The following is a 20,643-nucleotide window of genomic DNA, read 5'->3' as shown; positions in this document are numbered from 1 at the left end:
ATGGAGAAAGCATTATAGCCGGTTGTTGAATGAGGAGTTTGACTGGGACAAGGAAAGTTTGGAGCCAGCAGATCCAGTGTTTGGCCCTTGGCCTTTGATTGACGCTGCTACTGTGAGTGAGGCAATAGGCAAGATGCAGGTGGGGAAGGCAGAAGGTGTGTCTGGGATGACTGCTGAAATGTTTAAGGCCTCAGGAATTATAAGAGTTTTAGCACTGGCGTGCTAAATATGATTATGTATGAGTGTGTTGTCCCAAATGATTGACTGGAGAGTTTAATGTAAATATGTATAAGGGGAAGGGTGATGCCCTGGAAAGAGGAAATTCTATTCTATTCTATATACCTAGGCTGCTTCCCCCAAGGAAAGGGAGGTAGCCGAGACAGGACGACACACTCCCCATATACTCATCCATTCAAACACATTCATTCGCATCTTAGCCCCAGAGGGGAGAACGGACAGATCCTCACTGCACCACACCACACAAGGGTCAACTGCGCAATGCAATCAGTGACATCCGCAGCAGGGCCCGACAGCAGAGCTGGTTTACCCCTGCCACATCATAACAGACTCATCCCCTTACCCGCACCTGACCTGAAATAGCTGATCAGACCAAATGCGGGAGAATATCCCCTCAGGGCTGCGTCATCACTTATTCATTCACAATTTCTCTCCATTTATTTCTGTCACTCACAGCCACTCTTCCTTGCTCAACAGACATCCCTCTCGCATCCAGCGCTCTCTTCACACTGTCCATCCATCCTATTCGTAGTCTTCCTCTCAGCCTTACACCTCTCACATCAGATCTAGTTATCTTTTTCACCAATCGCTCATTATCCATTTTCTCCATATGCCCAGACCATCGCAACACCCTCTGCTCAACTCTACCAGCCATCTCCCAAACAACTCCAGTTCTCCTTCGCACTTCATTCCGCACTCGATCCATACGCGTCACTCCACACATACTCCTCAGACACCTCATCTCCATTACATTCAAACTTTTCCTCTCTGCTACACCCATATTCCCTGTTTCAGCCCCATATAATGCAGTCGGTACCACAACACCCTCATACAGCCTTCTCTTTACATCCATTCTAAGCAAACGACATCTTAACACTTTTCATTTCTCCCAGCACCTTTCCTACTTCATTTATTCTAAACTTCACTTCTGTATCTATTCTTCCATCCATCCACAGCAACATGTGACCCTAGATATTTAAAACACTCTACCTCCTCAAGCAACTCGCCATTCAAAACTATATTCATCCCCCTACCATCTACCAACCTCGTACACTTCATCACTTTACTCTTATTCTCATTTACTTTCAATTTCCTCCTTTCACACACCCTTCCAAACTCCTCTACCAACTGTCTCAATCTCTCCTCTGAATCAGCCACCAGTGCAGTATCATCTGCAAACAGCAGCTGCTTCAGATTCCACTCTCCACCATCAACATTCACCAGACTCAGACCTCCACCTAAAACTCTTGCATTCACCTCCCTTATAACACCATCCATGTAAATATTAAACAACCAAGGCGACATCACACATCCCTGTCGCAGCCCCACTCTCACAGGAAACCAATCACTCACAGCATTTCCCACTCTTACACACGCTTTACTATTTACATAAAAACTTTTCACCCCTTTTAGTAACCTACCATCAAGTCCATACAATCTTAAAACAGTCCACAAAGCCTCCCTATCAATTCTATCATACGCTTTCTCTAAATCCATAAATGCCCAAAACACATCCTTTCCTTTCACTAAATACTTTTCACACACTTGTCTCACAGCAAACACCTGATCCACGCATCCCCTCCCTCTCCTAAAGCCACACTGCTCATCACCAATCACTCCCTCTGTATCCTCTCTAACTCTCATAATTAACACTCTACCATACACCTTACCTACAACACTCAACAGACTTATACCCCTAAAGCTAGTACATTCATACTTATCACCCTTGCCTTTATACAACGGGACCACACAAGCACTTGCCCAGTCAACTGGCGCCATACCTTTCACAAAGCACACATTCAACAGTCTTATTAACCAGTCAACAATAGTCACTCCACCACCCTTCAGGCATTCCACAGCACACCCATCCATATCTGCAGCTTTCCCTGTTTTCATTTCCTTTACTGCCTTCTCCACTTCCTCCTTTGTGATCAAAGAATCATCCAACTCTCCCAACACATTTATTCTTTGCACTCTTCCATCCGCCACAATCTCAGCCACCCTTTCCTCCTCTACGTTTAACAATCTTTCAAAATACTCTGCCCATCTCTTCCTTACTGCATCCATCTCAATTAACATCCTTCCATCCTTTGCTTTTACTCGTTCTTCCTTCCCAGACTCTTTCTTTCGCACCCTTTTCACCTCCTTCCAAAACATTTTCTTATTCTGCTGAAAATTCTCTGTCAGCCGCCTACCCCACCTCTCATCTGCTGCCACTTTAGCATCACGCACAGCCCTTCTCGCCCTATTCCTCTTTTCCTTATACCTCCCATATGACATCTCATCCTTCCTCTGCAGCCACACTTCATATGCACGTCTCTTCTCAGCCACAGCCATACTTACTTCCTCGCACCACCATTCACTTCCTTTTCCTACACCACCACCCACACGTCTCACACCACACACCTCTTCTACATGCCCCACCACAGCACTCTTAAATAACTGCAATTCCTCCTCCACACTGCCATTTTCCCGATCTTTCACTGCGTTCCACTCATCTTTCAATTTCTCCTGATACTCTATCTTTTTCTCTCTCTTATCCAGCTCACTTTCAAAACCTCCCTGCCACACCTATCTCTTACCTACTCCTAACTTTCCCTCCACCAGGTAGTGGTCAGACATACCTTCACCCTCCCCTATCAGAACTCTCACATCCAGCAATCTTCCTATTACACTTCTAGACACAACCACATAGTCCATCAAAGCTCTATCAACAACCCTTCCAACTTTTAGATCAGATAATGAAAAGGTAATGGAGAGAGTTCTAGAAGGTATGATCAGAGAAAGAGTGAATATTGATGAGATGCAGTTTGGGTTTATGCCAGGCAGTGGGACCACTGATGCCATATTCATTGTTCGGCAGCTTCAGGAAAAATATATAGGAAAGGAAAGGGAACTGCACTTTGTTTTTGTTGATTTGGAGAAGTCTTTGACAGAGTCCCTAGAGAGGTGGTGAAGTGGGCAATGAAAAAGATTGGGATCGAAAAGTGGCTGGTTAGGGTGGTTATGGCCATATATATGGGTGCTTGCGCCCAGGTAAGAGTGAATGGAGAATTGAGTGGGATCGAAAAGTGGCTGGTTAGGGTGGTTATGGCCATGTATATGGGTGCTTGCGGCCAGGTAAGAGTGAATGGAGAATTGAGTGGTAGAGATTTCAGTGAATGTTGGTGTGCATCAGGGGTCAGTCCTGAGTCCCTTGCTGTTTATCATGGTACTTGAAGCCCTGTCACATGACTTCAGAAATGGACTCCCGTGGGAGATGACGTATGCTGATAATTTGGTGTTGATTGCAGAGAATGAAAAGGAGGCGGAGGAAAGATTTAGGAAATGGTGAGATGGTATGGGGCACAAGGGGTTAAGAGTAAATGCAGATAAAACAAAAGTAATGATATCTAGGATTGGTGGCGGTACTGTCAAAGAGGGAGAGTGGCCACGTGGAATCTGCCACAAGGGCGTGGGAAGTAATTCCATCTTGGGCAGTGTTTATGAGTGAGTGCATAAGAGATATAGTGGTATTAGAGGTAGACTGCGAGATAATGCTGATTTTATGTGTGCGGTATGTCAGGGAGAGCAGGTGGAGATTGTCAGGTGTGAAAGGATTGAACTTTCTGGTGTCTCTCTTGAGTGTGTGGAAGTTTTGTTATTTGGGAGATATGTTATGTGCTGGAGGTGGTGGGGCTGTGGCTGGGATGAGGAGTGGTTGGAAGTAGTTCAGGGGGCTGTTGCCTCTCTTGACAATGAGAGGACTCTTCCTACGTGCTAAAGGATCTCTGTATGCAGCATGTTAGGAGTGTAATGCTCTATGGTAGTGAGACCTGGACAGTAAAAAAAAAAAAAAAAGAGGCTATTGGCATGCTCAAACGTACAGAAATGACAGTGATAAGGTGGATGCGTCCCTGAGTGAAAGGCCTGGGGGGGCTAGGTTTAAGATGGAAGAGTTAGGAGGTAGGATGGGACTGGAGAGTATCGGTGCTGTGATGAGTGGTATATTGGGGTGGTTTGGGAATGTTGAGAGGATGGGGGATGATAATTGGGTGCAGAAAGTGAGAAGCGGTAATATTAGGGGTGGGGTTGCGAGGGGTAGACCAAAAAAGACCTTAGACGAGGCCATTAGATGTGCCCTCAGGGTTGAGGGACTGGACAGGGAGGCTGCCCGAGATCGAGCAGCATGGACAGCCGTCATTCGGTGACCAAGGTCGATGCATGCAAGCATGTTGGAGCCTTCAGAAACGAAAAGCAAACGAAACGATGAACTGATAATACCAGAACTATTTTGTGACATACTTGAAACTTCTTTGCGAAATATTTTTAATATATTTTTAGCTAGTAACACTACCAACCTCCCAGAGTAACGTAACATGCTGCTGCCATAACTACTGAAGTACATGGTAAATATGCAAATGTGACCACTTGTAAGAAATTTTATAATAAAATAACAAGTTGTATATCGTTTATTCGACCTGTTATGATATGGTTACAAAAAATTTGATTTACAGAATAATACACAAAATTTAGAGGAAACTAACGAGATCTAGAGCTTCGTATTAACTCTAGGAACAAAAATCCCCGATTCAGCTAAATATTGTTGAGACCATATGGATGTGGGTAAATGTCTACTAATATAAAACCCGCATTTCAACATTTTCGAAACCTTATGGAGTTTGATATAATCTTTGCTGGTGTAAAACCCTTATTTCAACTTAAAATATTCAAAATCCACATATGGAGAGCAAAACTAGGGCTTCCATCACTTATGCTAAGCAACATAATAGTTAACTAAAGTGATTTTGTGGTCATGACAGCTAGAGGCCCTTGTTCTGTAATTAGTACTATTAGGGCTGGACTTTATAATTATCCACAATGCTAATTTCACGTAGTACCTGCAATGTTTCTTGCTGCAAGGGTATTTCATAAAGCTTAGGGGGGATACCTGGTGATGTTCCTGTAGACTGGGTCTCCAGGTCATCTTTTATCTGTAATTACTATGCTTTATGCCTTATATAACAGCACCACTTCATACAAGCATTATTTATATCTTGCTTTATACCAGTCCTGTGTAGTTATCTGGACTCTCTAGCAGTTTCTTATATTTTTATCAAAGCTTCTATTTAAAACTGTTCATTTACCAGGGTATACAGAAAGTCCTCATAAATTAGGTCCATAGTGATGTAAAAATACTATTGAAAGTTCCATTGCTATTTAGAAACAGATTTGCCAGCTTCCCCCAGCTTAGTTAGTTTTATGTAACGAGTGTATACAGAAAGCCCTCATAACTTAGGTCTATAATGGGGCAAATATACCATGAAAAATTCTCTTCTACCCATGGAACGGATTTGCCAGCTACCTCCGAGCTTCGGATGCCTTCTGTCAAGTTTTCAGAACACATACAAGACTTATGAAGAGGGTTGCCTGTGTTATGAAGAGGGTTGCCTGTGTTATGAAGATGGCTGCCTGTGTTATGAAGAGGGCTGCCTGTGCTATGGAAAGGACTGCTTGTTTTAGGAAGATAGTTGCCTGTGTTAGGGAGAGGGTTGCCTGTGTTAGGACGCGGGTTGCCTGCTTTAGGAGGAGGGCTGCTGTTATCAAAGCCACTGCAGATGTTTACAAGTGGTACCCTTTTGTCCAGTGTAGTTAATGGTTATTCCTTTGACTTACGTCTTGAAGGAGATCCAGATACCGATTCCTTTAACATTTTGCAGTTTTATCAAATCCATTCTAAGTTCCAAGCTTTTTTCATAGTCATCCTTGCCAAAATGTATCAGGGTTTTCCTATTAGGTAGACACTGTTCCCTTATCAAAGCTTAGTACCAGCTCTGAATGTGGGCCAGATACTTCTTCGTGATTAGCATTGCATTAACTTAGTCTTAAATATTCTAAACGGCTTCGGAGATATCGTAGAAACTCTCCATTAGCGACTTAATATATGCAATATAGTTCAGTCTGCCCTTGTTTATTACTGGTAGAAAATAACTAAAATACAGTACCAGTTCCGGCCGCAAGTATTGTTGGGGGCGTGGTGGCAGAGTGAGTAGAGCGGTGGCCTGCCACAAAGAAAACCCGGGTTCAATTCCCGGGAGGGTGAAGGAATATTTAAAAATGTGGCAGTGTCCTTAGTGGCCTGTCATTTGGACCCGGGTTCGACTCCTGTTTGACATAGAGGTTAATTGAGATAGTTTGGCAGCCACTAAGTGGCCTGCTTGGTGATGGGGCGTGGCGGGGGTGTGGGCAGTCACGTAGTTGAACTACCGGGGGTGGAATGTAAATTACAGTCTACACTAACACACACTCACACAAGACGTCACGCACACTGACCCTCACACTGACCCTCACATCCTCTAAGACAGACACAGACAGACATGGCTACACACAGTGCCCCACACATACACCGACAGACAAATATACACACACACGACACCTACGGACAGACAGACACAGAACATGTGCATAAGGGTAGGACATGGAAGGTGAGGGGGTTTTATTTCAAAGTCCAAAAAATCCAATTGCTTTTTTCGCACTTAGAAATAAAACCCCCTTACCTTCCATGTCCTACCCTTATGCACATGTTCTGTGTCTGTCTGTAGGTGTATGTGTCTTAGTGGATGTGTGGGCCAGTGTATGCATGTATGTGAGTCTTAGTGGATGTATGATGTATGGGTCAGGGTATGCATGCGTGTAGACTTTTACATTCCCCCCGGCAAGTCAACTACGTCACTGCCCACACCCCCGCCACGTCCCCTCACCTGGCAGGCCACTAAATGACTGCCAAACTATCTTGTTAAACCTCTATATCAACCGAGAGTCGAACCCGGATCCTAATGACGGGCCACTACGGACACTGCCACACTAATTATTAAACATTCCTCTATCACCCCGGGATCGAACCTGGGTCATCTCAATCAGCAAGCCAAGCCTATATAGACTCAGCCGTCACGATCACACCTGCTGGAGATCTGGAACGTCTACTGTATCTTCCTTACTTGTTATCTGCACACACAAAAAAAAAGATATTGAAATGTAACATGTAGAGTAAATTGTTAAGGAAGTGTTGTTACGATCTAGAACCATTTAGAATACATAAGGTTATAATTTAATCCTAGTCACGAAGTAGTAAAGGTTATCGTGTATTTATTTATATACAGTATAGGGAGCAAATAAAAAGAGAACTTAGTATTTTTCCTCTTTTATTTTGAATGATTTACAGTACTCTCCTTACTTCCATTGTGTTATTTTTATTTACCGTTTCTGTCAGGCTCCTATGACACTCGGCTGGACCAAATCGTCTGTTGTCGGCTGTAAAGAAATGCTAGAGTTATTCCAAACATGCAGGGGTCAATGCTAACAGTGTATTAACTCTCCAAGACTCCCATGGCTCACTTTCAGCTCAGTAAAATCGTCTGGTTTAACTGGAATGTCACTGTATTTGCCCCGAGCATCAAGGATTTAATGCCTAAGATAACCCTCTAATGCTCGGGAGTTCTTTATGTTCAACTGACGGGGGGACTATGCTATTCGGTTGAGAGAGATTCATAGGAGTCCGGGAGAGATAATAAGACACTTTACTCAGTTTAACTTGAACGAAAATGCACTTGCTATTTCTCAATCATTATCTGACCAGCAGCAATACACTAACACTAGAAAACGATGCTAGTCAACGAAGAAATGCTTTAGAAAGGATGTAGGGCAGTAATATCGTCTCACTCTGCCTCTGAGCTATGGGAAATAACCTACAAAAGTACGAGAAATTCCACCCAGTTAATCTACACTTACGACTCAGTATTCAAAATAGAGAGATATGGCAATTTTAGGCTAAGTTAGAGTGAAAAGAGAGGTGTCATTCGCTTGATCCCCTCTCGTCGCAGCAATGCAGCAGTGACGCCATCTAATGCGTGGAATGCGAGAAATCCAGGCCAATTCAGCACGAGGACGCATATCACTTTTTTTCGTAATAGAGGGGTTATATAAAAATTTCACTGAACCCTTCCATACGTCAAGGCTACCTAAAGCTAAAAAACATCGTCTGGATGTATCAAAAATGAAATATAAAACGTCTACATGATATAAAAACATCTGTCCACCTCCAGGACTCGATCTGTGGCACCTAGTAGAGCGCATTCGATCTGATGACGTCATTATTTTCTACGATCTCTCTTTTCTAGGGTTCAGACGATTTCATACAGCTTAAGAAAACATTCCCAAGATTATGAGATAGAAACACACTTTATTAACTCCCAGACTAACAACGACTTATATACCTTGTTCAAACTAATATCACACCCCACCCAACCCCACTCCAACTTCCAACACCCCACCCAACCCAATCCTACCCCACTGCACCCCACCCAATCCCCTCCTACCTCACTGCTCCACACCAAACGCCGATCCTACCCTACTGCACCTCACCCAACCCCGATCCTACCCCACTGCACCCCATTCAACCCTGATCCTACCCCACTGCACCCCACCCATCCCCGATCCTACCCCATTGCACCCCACTCAACCCCGATCCTACCCCACTGCACTCCACCAAACGCCAATCCTACCCCGCTGCACCCCACCCAACCCCGATCCTGCCTCACTGTACCCCACTCAACACAGATCCTACCCCACTGCACCCCATCCAATCCCGATCCTACCCCACTGCACCCCACTCAACCCCGATCCTACCCCACTGCACCCCACCCAACACCGATCTTACCCCACTGCACCCAACCCAACCCCGATCCTATCTCACTGTACCCCATCCAACCCCGAACCTACCTCACTGCACCCCACTCAACCCCGATCCTACCCCACTGCACCCCACCCAACACCGATCTTACCCCACTGCACCCAACCCAACCCCGATCCTATCTCACTGCACCCCATCCAACCCCGAACCTACCTCACTGCACCCCACTCAACCCCGATCCTACCCGACTGTACCCTACCCAAAACCGATCCTACCCTACTGCACCCTACCCAACCCCGATCCTACCCCACTGCACCCCACCCAACCCCGATCCTACCCCACTGCACCGCACTCAACCCCAATCCTACCCCACTGTAGCCCACACAACCCCCATCCTACCCCACTGCACCCCACCATCCTCGATCTGACCCTACTGCACCCCACCCAACACCGATCCTACCCCAGTGCACCCCACCCGACACCGATCTTACCCCACTGCACCCCAATAAACCCCGATCCTACCCCATTGCACCCCACCCATCCTTAATCCTACCCCACTGCACTCCACCCAACCCCGATCCAATCCCACAGCACCCCACCGACCCCAGTACAAACCTACTACACCCCACCCGACCTCGCTTCTACCTCCCCGCATCTCATCCATCCCCAGTCCTACCCCACTGCACCCCACCAATCGCCGATCCGAACCCACCGCACCCAACCCATCCCCCATCCAACCCTACTGAATCCCACCCATCCCCAATCCTACCCCACTGTACCCCACCCAACCCCGATCCTACCCCACTGTATCGCACCCATCCCCAATCCTACCCCACTGCACCCCACCCATCCCCAATCCTACCCCACTGCACCCCACCCATCCCCAATCCTACCCCACTGCATCCCACCCATCCCCAGTCCTACCCCACTGCACCCCACCCATTCCCGATCCTAGCCCACTGCACCCCACCCATACACGATCCTACCCCACTGCACCCCACCCAACTCCGGTCCTACCACACTGCACCCCACCTATCCCCAATCCTACCACACTGCACCCCACCTATCCCCAATCCTACCCCACTGCAGCCCACCCATCCCCAATCCTACCCCATTGCACCCCACCCATCCCCGATCCTAACCCATTGCACCCCACCCATCACCTATTCTACCCAACTGCGCCCCACCCATCCCTGAGCCTACCCCACTGCACCCCACCCATCCCTGAGCCTACCCCACTGCACCCCACCCATCCCCAATCCCACCCCACTGCACCCCACCCATCCCCAATCATACTTCACTGCACCGCACCCAACCCTGATCCTACCCCACTGCACCCCAATCATCCCCAATCCTATCCCATTGCACCCCACCCAATCCCGATCCTACCCCACTGCACCCCACCCATCCCCAATCCTACCCCACTGCACCCCACCCATCGCCAATCCTATCCCATTGCACCCCACCCAACCCCCTTCCTACCTCACTGCACCCCACCGACCCTAGTACAAACCTATTACTCCCCCCCCCCGACCTCGCTTCTACCTCCCTGCAACTCACCCATCCCCAATCCTACCCCACTGCACCCCACACATCCCCGATCCTACCCCACTGCACCTCACCCATCCCCAATCCAACCCCACTGCGCCCCACCCATCCCTGACCCTACTCCACTGCACCCTATCCATCCCCAATCCTACCCCTCTGCATCCCAACCATCTCTAATCCTACCCCACTGCATCCCACCCATCCTCAATCCTACTTCACTGCACCCCACCCAACCCCAGTCCTACCCCACTGCACCTCACCCATGCCCAATCCTATCCCAGTGCACCCCACCCATCCCCGATCCTACCCCACTACACCCCATCCAACACCGATCCTACCCCACTGTACCCCAGCCAACCCAAATCCTATCCCACTGCACCCCACCCGACCCCAGTACAAATCTACTACACCCCACCCGACCTCGCTTCTACCCCCCTGCATCTCACCCATCCCCAATCCTACCCCACCCATCCCCGATCCTACCCCACTTCACCCAACCCATCACCAATCAGACCCAACTGCACCCCACTCATCCCCAATCCTACTCCACTGCACCCCACCCATCCCCGATCCTACCCCACTGCACCCCACACATCCCCAATCCTACTCCACTGCACCCCACCCATCCCCGATCCTACCCCACTGCATGTCATCCATCCCCAATCCTACCCCTCTGCATCCGACCCATTCCCAATCCTACCCCACTTAATCCACCCAACCCTTATCCTACCCCACTGCACCCCATCCAACCCCAATCCTACCCCTCTGCAACCGAAACAACCCCGATCCTACCCCATTGCACCCCACCCAACCCCGATCCTACCCTACTGCAACCCACACAATCCCGATCCTACCCCCATTTCAACCCACCCAACCTCGCTACCACTAGTATCTAATAACCCCTTTAGTTTCAAAAATCTCCTGAAGAAAATTGTCTCAATGTAGAAAGAAGAAAATAGAGAGAAAATAAATAGTTGTAAAGAGGTATAATAGAGGTAGGGTATGGCTAGATAGGATAGGGTAGGGTAGGGTGAGGTAAGAAAGTTTTGTGTAGGGTAGAGAAGAGTAGGGTAGGGTAGGGTGAGGCAGGGTAGGGTATGGTAGGGTATGGTAGAACAGGGTGGCGTAATTATGAGTAGGGTAGAGTAGAGTAGGGTGGGGTAAATAAGAATAGGGCACGGTAGTGTAGGGCAGGGTAGGGTAGGGTAGAGAAGAGTAAGGTAGGATAGAGTAGAGTAGGGGAGGGGAGGGTGGGGTAAAGATGAGTAAGGTAGGGTAGGGTAGGGTAGGGTAGGGTTGGGTGAGTAGGATAGGGTAGGGAAGGGTGGGGAAAAGATGAGTAGGGTGGGGTAGAGTAATGTAGGGTGGGGTTACGATGAGTAGGGTAGGGTAAGGTAGGGTAGGGAAAGTCAAGGTATTACTTTTCATCTTTCGTTATATCCGGGAAATCAAGATGGAGAGACGCCAATTTTAGACCAAGTCAAAGTAGAAAAAGTATTTAAACAATGATACACAAACACAAACCATAAATCAACATAGACATGAAAACTACAAATCATAAATACAAATGATAAAATCTAACCAGCCTCATAATTTCTACAAAAATTTTCTTCAATACATCTCAGAAAATATCTTAAAATAGGGTAATTAAAATATTCCTTGCATGGACTATGGAGTGCCTGGGGATGCGGTGTTTGGTAAGTTTCAGACGGTAGGGTAGGAGAGGCAGGTAGGTAGGTAGCTTCGGTAGGGCAGAGTGGGGTAAGTAGTTAGGGAGGTAGGTTCGGTAGGGTTGAGTAGGGTAGGTAGGTAGATAGGTAGACTGGTTCGGTAGGGCTGAGTAGGGTAGTGTGGATAGGCAGGGAAGTAGGTAGGTAGATAGGATCAGTAGGGTAAGGTAAGGTAGGGCAGGGTAGAGGGTAGTAGTGCTGGGGAAGGGTAGGGCAAAGTAGTGTTGGGTAGGGTAGGTTAAAGCAGTGCGACAAGGTAGGTTAGGTTTGGTAGGGTAGGGTAGTCAAAGTCGGTTAGGTTTTGTAGGGTAGATTAGGGTAGAGTACAGTCAGACAAGATAGACTGGGCAGAGTAGAGTAGGGTGAAGTAGGGGAGTCAGTAAAAGTTGATTAGTTTTGGTATGGTAGTTTAAGGTAGGTTCGGGCAGGGTAGTTTATTTTTCGAACTGAAGGGGTTACATCTGAACTTCACTGAATCCTCCCATAAGACAAGGCTACCCAAAGCTGAACATAATCATCTGAAGGGAACAAAAAAAGAAAAGAAAAAAGAAGAAGAAGAAAAAAAAAAAGCTTTGACATGATATAGAAACATCTGGCCACTTCCGAGGCTTGTACTGTGGCGCGTAGGACACTGCTCTCAATCTGTTGACAGCATTTTTTACTCCTATTCTTTGCTAGGATTCAGATGATTTCCCGCAACTTAACCCATTTGCGCCCAGTTTCCTCAGTATAGGACGGAACTGAGCATTTTCAAAGGTCAATAAAGAAGGGAACCCCGGGGCAGGGACCTATGAGCCTCGCAGCCATGAGTCAATAGGCGGAGAGCAGTACGCTTAGTACCCTTCAGGCACAGTCCCTCACACACGAACCCTGTGAGCTAATGGGTTGAGCACTGACAAATCTATCAGTTTCTTTAACCCAATCGCGCCAATTGTCCTCAGTATAGGACGGAACTGGGCATTTTCAAAAGTTAATAAAGAAGGGAACCCCAGGGTAGGGACCAATGAGCTTCTCGACCATGAACCGATAGGCGGAGGGCAGTACGCTTACTACCCTTGTTTCACAGCCCCTCACACACGAACCCTGCGAGCCAATGAGTTATTAAAAAAAAAAAAAAACACACACACACACACACAGGATGATAGGACAAACACATTAAACCCTTGAGACAGATGGGGACAGGTGTTATGGAGCCTAATTAACTTTACAGTGACACCTGTATTTATTATTCTACCACCTGGGAGTATAATTCATGACGATGAGAAATCTACCCTAAGCTCAGTAAACTCCTCTGGTGTGTGTGTGAGTGAGTGTGTGTGTGTGTGTGTGTGTGTGTGTGTGTGTGTGTGTGTGTGTGTGTGTGTGTGTGTGTGAGAGAGAGAGAGAGAGAGAGAGAGAGAGAGAGAGAGAGAGAGAGAGAGAGAGAGAGAGAGAAATATTAGTAAGACGTCACCAGAATGAAGGGGTTGATGAAATAATGTGAAAAAGGTATGTGTGTGTGTGTGTGTGTGTGTGTGTGTGTGAATATGAAACGTAGTAATGTTTGGTAATGCCAAATATGGCAGTGTGAAATGTGACAGTGTGAGGTTGCCAGTCAATCTATATATCTGTCCAATGATCCATCAATCTATCTATCTATCAATCTATCTCTCTTTAATCTAAATTTGATCTATCAGGCTAATGACAGTGACATCTTAAGAGAAAAATGACTTAGCTTTTACTTGAGATAAGTGATGGTTAGCTGGCTTGCTGACTGACTTTTTGATTGGCATCCTAGCTGCTTGCTTCCTGACGTTGTTGTTGTTGTTGTTCTTCTTCTTCTTCTGCTCTCTCTCCATCTTCAGTGACGAGCTATAACAACATATAACCGTTGGAATATGATGGTAGTCACGAAGAGGTGCTATGAAGTCATAATTCTCATTGTCACTCTCCCTCTGAATAAAAGATAAAGCTCTCAACAGGAGCCATAACAGCAGATCGATAAAAGATCTCTCAACTGACCTCGTTAATCTACTATGGACGTAATATTTTTCTTATCTATGTATAGCCAGACGCCTTAATTTCGGAGGGGGTAGCCACAAACAAACTGCCTCCATGTCACCTTGTCCTCCAGCATCAGTCTGTCCTCTCGCACCATCCTCATATACTTCTCCATCACATAGCTCCACCTCATCCTGTCTCACTCTTCCTCTTTCATGCTCTACCTCGCTCACATACACTCTCCTAGTCATTCTTTCATTCTCCATTATTTCCACATGGCCAAATCTTCTCAGAGTACTTGTACTTCCCTCAACACTTTCCTGAACATCCACATTAACACAACGCTCCTTCACTTCCTCATTTGTTTGTCTATCTCTCCACATAACTCCACATCCACATCAACACCACAAAGCATCTTCACATCCTCATTTGGCCATCTATCTCTCCACGTAACTCCACATCCACATCAACACCACAACGCTCCTTCACTTCCAGATTTGTCTACCTATCTTCCCACGTAACTTCATATACACATCAACACCACAACTCTCCTGCACTGCCTCATTTGTGTGTTTGTCTCTCCACGTACCTCCACATGCTCCACATCCACATGAACACCACAACCTTCCTTCACTTCCTCATTTATCTTTCTGCCTTTCCACTTAACTCCACATCCACATGAACACCACAACGTCCCTTCACTTCCTCATTTATCTGTCTGTCTTTCCACACAACCATATCAGCAACACAGCGATCCTTTACTTCCTCATTTGCCAGTCTATCCCTCCACGTAACTCCACATCCACGTGGGCATTACAACGTTCCTTTACTTCCTCATTTGTCTGTCTGTCTCTCCACATAACTCCACATCCATACAAACACCACAACGCTCATCACTTCGTTTTATTGTCGCACCACGTAACTTTACATCCACGCCAAAATCACAATGTTCTTTCACTTCCCCAATTGTTTTGTCTGTCTGTCTCTCCACGTAGCTCCACACACTCCCTTTAGATAACTTATTTCCATATCAGTTTTCACACTTATGAAGACGATTTGGTTCAGCTGAAAAAACTTTTATCTATCAGTAAACTGATGAACAATATCCTCGCTTACCTTTTTTTTACCTCGGCAAGATGGGGAAGCTGTTTAAACACTATTAACACTGACAAAATAGACGTGCATCTCCAGCACCCTCCCCCTCTCACGGTTCGAGGGTGACTGACGGGATTCGAAGCTTCACTGGTTCACTGGGCTCTACTTCGAGGCAGAAGACTCGTTTTTATTATGCCGAGTAATATTTATCTTTCATATCATCCCAGCTATAATTGTTTCATCTTAACATAGCATAAATTGACTTCTTCCTAAATGCCGAGCTGTAACAATGGGCTAGAAAACGATGATAGCCACGAAAAAATTCTATTGAATAGATATAGAGTCGTCTTTTTAAAAATCTATCTATCCATCTAACTATTTATCTCTCTATCTATCCATCTATCTATCTAGCCGTCTATCTATTTGTCATCGAGCTACGTGAATTAAGCTACAGAAAGACTAAGCTCTGGACCAAGTTAAAGTGAAAAGAGCAGGATTATGTTAGCCTTATCTTCGCCATGCTTTACCTCCTGGTTGATAAGTTGAGGGAGAGTTTATGTCGAAATTTACGAGGCTACAAACTAATAGCTTATTCGATAAAGTTCAGAATAAATACCGCAACCATTTCGCAGGACCATGTCGCTCCCAGTGCGATAGTTTCCAGTGCTTCCTTCCGTTCATACATGGGTGAGGTAGGTTATACCCATGAAACGGCTAATTTACCTCTAAGTAGGCTCTCTCGGCTCCTCCCCCATCTCCTAAAGCTTTCTCTGCTTGGTCCACTCCTGAGACATATCTAAAGTAGGCTACCCATAACTTGAGGGGAAGCGGGGGGCCAGCACCTTAAATGTCAGAATAACAGGGTAGGACAAGAATTTGATGTTCCTGTGAAAGCATACTGTATTTTGGTTACGAGGTGAGTACCATAATTTGCTTTGACCTACAAGAAGGAAAAGGAAAAGGAGTACAGGATCTTTCTCTGTGTCCCTTCCTTCTTGCAAAATCAAATTTAAGTTACAAGAAGGGTTAATACTGAGAGAGTACATTACCCTCGCATTACAAATGATGTAATGGCCAAAAATTTGAACTTGCCCTGTTACCTTGACCTTCGACTGATTGCTCTCAAAATCGACTTCAGTTTTCCTAACCCTCTGCCCTAACGCCCACGAACTCTAGATCAGATTCACTCAAAAACTGTTTGAGATGACCTTGCTTTGTAGCCTTGACCTTTGACCTTTTTCTGTGACTTTGACCTTTGACTGATTGTTCTCATGGCCGAACCCTTTCTCCTTGCCTTCCACTGAACACTACCATACACATGTTCGAGATAAGCCAGTGTACTCGGGGTGCCACCACCTTCGACAATGGCCGCCTTCTAATCTGATGGGGAGTGGGGGAGGCGAGCGATGCTGGATGCTGTAAGCCCATCGGGTAAAGATTTTTAAAGAGGCCAGTGTGTGGCCATATACAGTGGGTAGTACATACCACAGCATTATTCAAAGATTCACGATGCATTTTTCCAGTGTCATACTTGCAACCTATTAACACTGCTTAACACACTGTGAAAAAACTCAAGTCACCAAGTTGGTAATCTTGGCCCCAAACTTTTACATGATGATTTTTAGCCACCCTAACTTCATTCTGTGGTGTGATTTTAGGTTTCGAAAACACATAAAAATTGATACTTTATTAAGGAATTTTTTCATCTCGTTTACAAATAAATTAAGAAGTCTACTTCAATACAGCTGGGGATTCAGGACAGACCTTGAAGATGTCGCACACACACACACACACACACACACACACACACACACACACACACACACTCCCAATAATACGCTTAGATCCGAACATTTAGGTCAAAATATATGCAATAAAACACCAGACAGTGTGTTCTTGTATGTAACTGATATAGTTCGAAGGGAGAGAAGGGGAAGTCCATAAAGAAAGTGGGGAGATAACGTGGGAGATGAGGGGAAGGTCGAGAGAGAGAGAGAGAGAGAGAGAGAGAGAGAGAGAGAGAGAGAGAGAGAGAGAGAGAGAGAGAGAGAGAGAGAGAGAGAGAGAGAGAGAGAGAGAGCGAATGCTTGGTTGATGGATGGATGGATGGATTTTACTAAAACGATCGTGGTAGCGTAAAACACACACACACACACACACACACACACACACACACACACAGTTCCCTAGGATGTCGGAAGATCCTCGACGATATAGGAAAGTCCCCAGTTTTTGACAGGAATTATGGACCAGCTATTTGTGCAATATGTCGTTTACTTGCTTGCCACGTCACACGACGGATTGAGCAGCCAGGCAGAGGGAATAAACACGCTTCATTCACACTATGTATTTCTCAAAAGCCATCATATGCTGAGGTTTTCCCGGTTTTAGTGACGACAGTTATAAATTATGCTAATCTTTGTCTTCACTGCATTGTATCACAGGTGAGTTAATACCAGTATATTTTTTTATATAAATCACCTCAGATTATGATAATTCTCTATGACAAGAATTAATATGGATGTCTTGACGGAAAACCCTGGACATTCATATATCATGGGCAAGGTATGCAATCCATGGGTTGACAGCTGGGAAATTTGAAGTTTTACTGTAATTTCTGTAATTCCAACAAAACAGAAAGTTTGAATATATATATATATATATATATATATATATATATATATATATATATATATATATATATGTGTGTGTGTGTGTGTGTGTGTGTGTGTGTGTGTGTGTGTTACGCCCCGTTTATGAAATTGCCCAGTTCAAGAATTGGGCAATAAATCTGCCCAAAATGTGAACTGAGCATTATGACTCTCCATTTCATGGAACAGCACACAGCAATATATAAAGGAAAAAATTATCTTATGTAAACGTCTTGCACATATTCTAGTAAGGAATTTGTGTAAGGTTTCGTTAGATTAGGTTAGATCCATGAACTGCAGAGTCAGAATGGTCAGTTCACAAATTGGGCAGATTTATTGCCCAGTTCATGAACTGGGCAGTTTCATAAACAGGGGGTAACATACATATATATATATATATATATATATATATATATATATATATATAGGGAGAGAGAGAGAGAGAGAGAGAGAGAGAGAGAGGTGTGTGTGTGTGTGTGTGTGTGTGTGTGTGCGCGCGCGCACGTTCCCCGTTTCTTGTTTAAAAAAAAAAGGGTTCATGTGTAACACTGGCTGACTGCATATAAAATTCTCTATCTTATAAGTACCATCAACCTTATCCTTTCCAGTCGATCGTGATGTTAGGCGAGATGAGGTTAAGGAAGCTAGTGGGGTCGTAGCCAAGCAATATAAAGTCCTTCTTGTAGACTCGAGCGATCTGTTCGAGGACACGCGGCTCCAACATAGAGTAATAAGTTACCAGCAGGTCCTGGGTGTTGCCGCGACCCTTGTTGTTCTCGGTGTACATCAGTTTCTCGTCTATCTTGGTACTCAGGCCAGTCTTCCTGTTGAAGAAGAAGTCGTTCAAGAGAGGAGTGGAGGATAATGTAGGAAGGGACACAAACACGCACAAACATACACACCGATGAGTTACTCAACAGGCCACATGATTACCTGGCAACAGAGAAAACAATGGATAAATATCGTTTGCATATTCTTGCAGAACTAACTTCCTATTGTAATGTATATTCTCAAATGTTTCCGTGTGAACGTTGGCTGTGTGAGTGTTCCACAGAGAAGTCGAGGGATCTGAACGTAAGAGATAAATCGAGTTTGCGTAATACAGCCACACTAACTTCATAATGTAATGCATATCCTCTGGAAAGGTCTCGGTGTGGACGACGGCGGTGTAGTTGGCCTGGCAGACTGCACAGAGGAGGTGGATGGGTCGCCAGTGAGGATCGTACTTCTCTGGTGGCGTTATGACCAGGTACCTGACGAATTCGCGAAAGGTGGGCACAATTTTCAGGGTCCCGTTGGCGTGGAACAGGTCTCTCGAGGAGTATCTGACGGGAGGTGTGGTTAAGAAATAATCGTCACCATCAATCTACAATACAGAGTTTTACACGATTTCTGGAATGCAGCGAACTAGAGGAGAAAGTGTTAATGGAGGTTGTAACTTCTCCAGTTTATATATATATATATATATATATATATATATATATATATATATATATATATATATATATATATATATATATATATATATATATATATATATATGCGCAAATCATCATTGAATCGTCATTATTATTATTATTATTATTATTATTATTATTATTAATATGTAGCAGCAGCAGTAGTGGTAGTGGTAGTAGCAGTAGTTGTTGTTGTTGCTGTAGTAATCTCAGGTTCATCTGAATGTGAACACAGTGGACTGTAAGCTGAAGTTGTCCTCCTTGTGCAGTTCATCATCCTCTTCTGGGGGGATAGGAAGGGACATGAGGGACGTTTGTGTAACCGTGCAGTGGAGCAGCATGGTTATATCAGTGCCACCACAAGAAGGCGTCCCTCTCAGCACCAGAATCGTCTGCAATTAACAAGAATAGCATGAATAAAGGATAACTATCCAGAATTACATGAATAAAGGCCAATAAACCAGATTAGCACGACTAAAGAACAATTAAACTGAATATTAAAAATAAAGAATTAACCAGATTAGCACGAGTAAAGAGTAATTTACCAGAATAACAAGAAAGACGGACGATTAACCAGAATAAAACGAACAAAGGATAATTAACCACAACAACGTGAATAAAGGACAATTAACCACATCAACATGAACAAAGGGCAATTAATCACAAAAACATGAGCATGGGACAATTAGCTAAAACAACACAAATAAAGGAGAATTAACAAGAATAACACAAAATAAGAAAACCAGGATAGCACAAATAAGGGACAATTAACCAGAACAGCACGAGAAAAGGAAAATTAACCTGAATAACACGAACACAGACCAATTAACGAAAACAGCACGAATAAAGGACATCCCCCCCCCAATCGCACCTGACCCTCCTGATGGTGCGGAAAATGCGCGGTGCGTAGAGGCGGGCCTGGCCACTATACTGAGTCTGGTCTTCGATGCGGTTACGGTAGGCGGACAGCAGCCTCTGTAAGGGTTCCCGGGCCATCAGAACCCGGCTGTAGTTGAGGGAAGCTGTGATCTGCCGGTACCTCTCCCAGTCGGGTTTCAGGACATCCATCATTCTGGAGAAGACACGCGAGAATGGATGTCTGGTTTCTCCCCTCTCCCTCTCTCTCTCTCTCTCTTAATGGTTATATATCTACCTTTGTAACCCTTACGCAGTCGTTAGGTATAAATCTGTTCCAACTTAAACTACATTGAAAGACCCATTTTGTGTCCAGCTTAGGCTGCTTTAAGCACCTCCTTCTTAGCGATTCATCCAAAGTA

At 45.2% G+C, this 20,643-nt stretch overlaps 1 protein-coding gene across 1 annotated transcript; it reads right to left on the bottom strand.

The window, feature by feature from the left end:
- Window positions 1–18,504: 18,504 nt before the first annotated feature.
- On the bottom strand, window positions 18,505–20,434 carry LOC145412444 (carbohydrate sulfotransferase 11-like). Its single transcript, XM_080282329.1, has 3 exons — window positions 20,238–20,434; window positions 19,025–19,234; window positions 18,505–18,733 (listed from the first exon to the last, which is right to left on the bottom strand). The coding sequence occupies exons 1-3, from the start codon at window positions 20,432–20,434 to the stop codon at window positions 18,505–18,507; spliced, it is 636 nt and encodes a 211-aa protein (XP_080138455.1).
- Between the last annotated feature and the right edge of the window lie 209 nt (window positions 20,435–20,643).

This window comes from Coenobita brevimanus, chromosome 93, assembly GCF_032717465.1.
Source record: "Coenobita brevimanus isolate Jiangsu-jjx chromosome 93, ASM3271746v2, whole genome shotgun sequence".
Classification (NCBI taxonomy): domain Eukaryota; kingdom Metazoa; phylum Arthropoda; class Malacostraca; order Decapoda; family Coenobitidae; genus Coenobita; species Coenobita brevimanus.
Note: the sequence above shows the minus strand (reverse complement) of the source record. Positions and strands in the feature narration are given on the sequence as shown.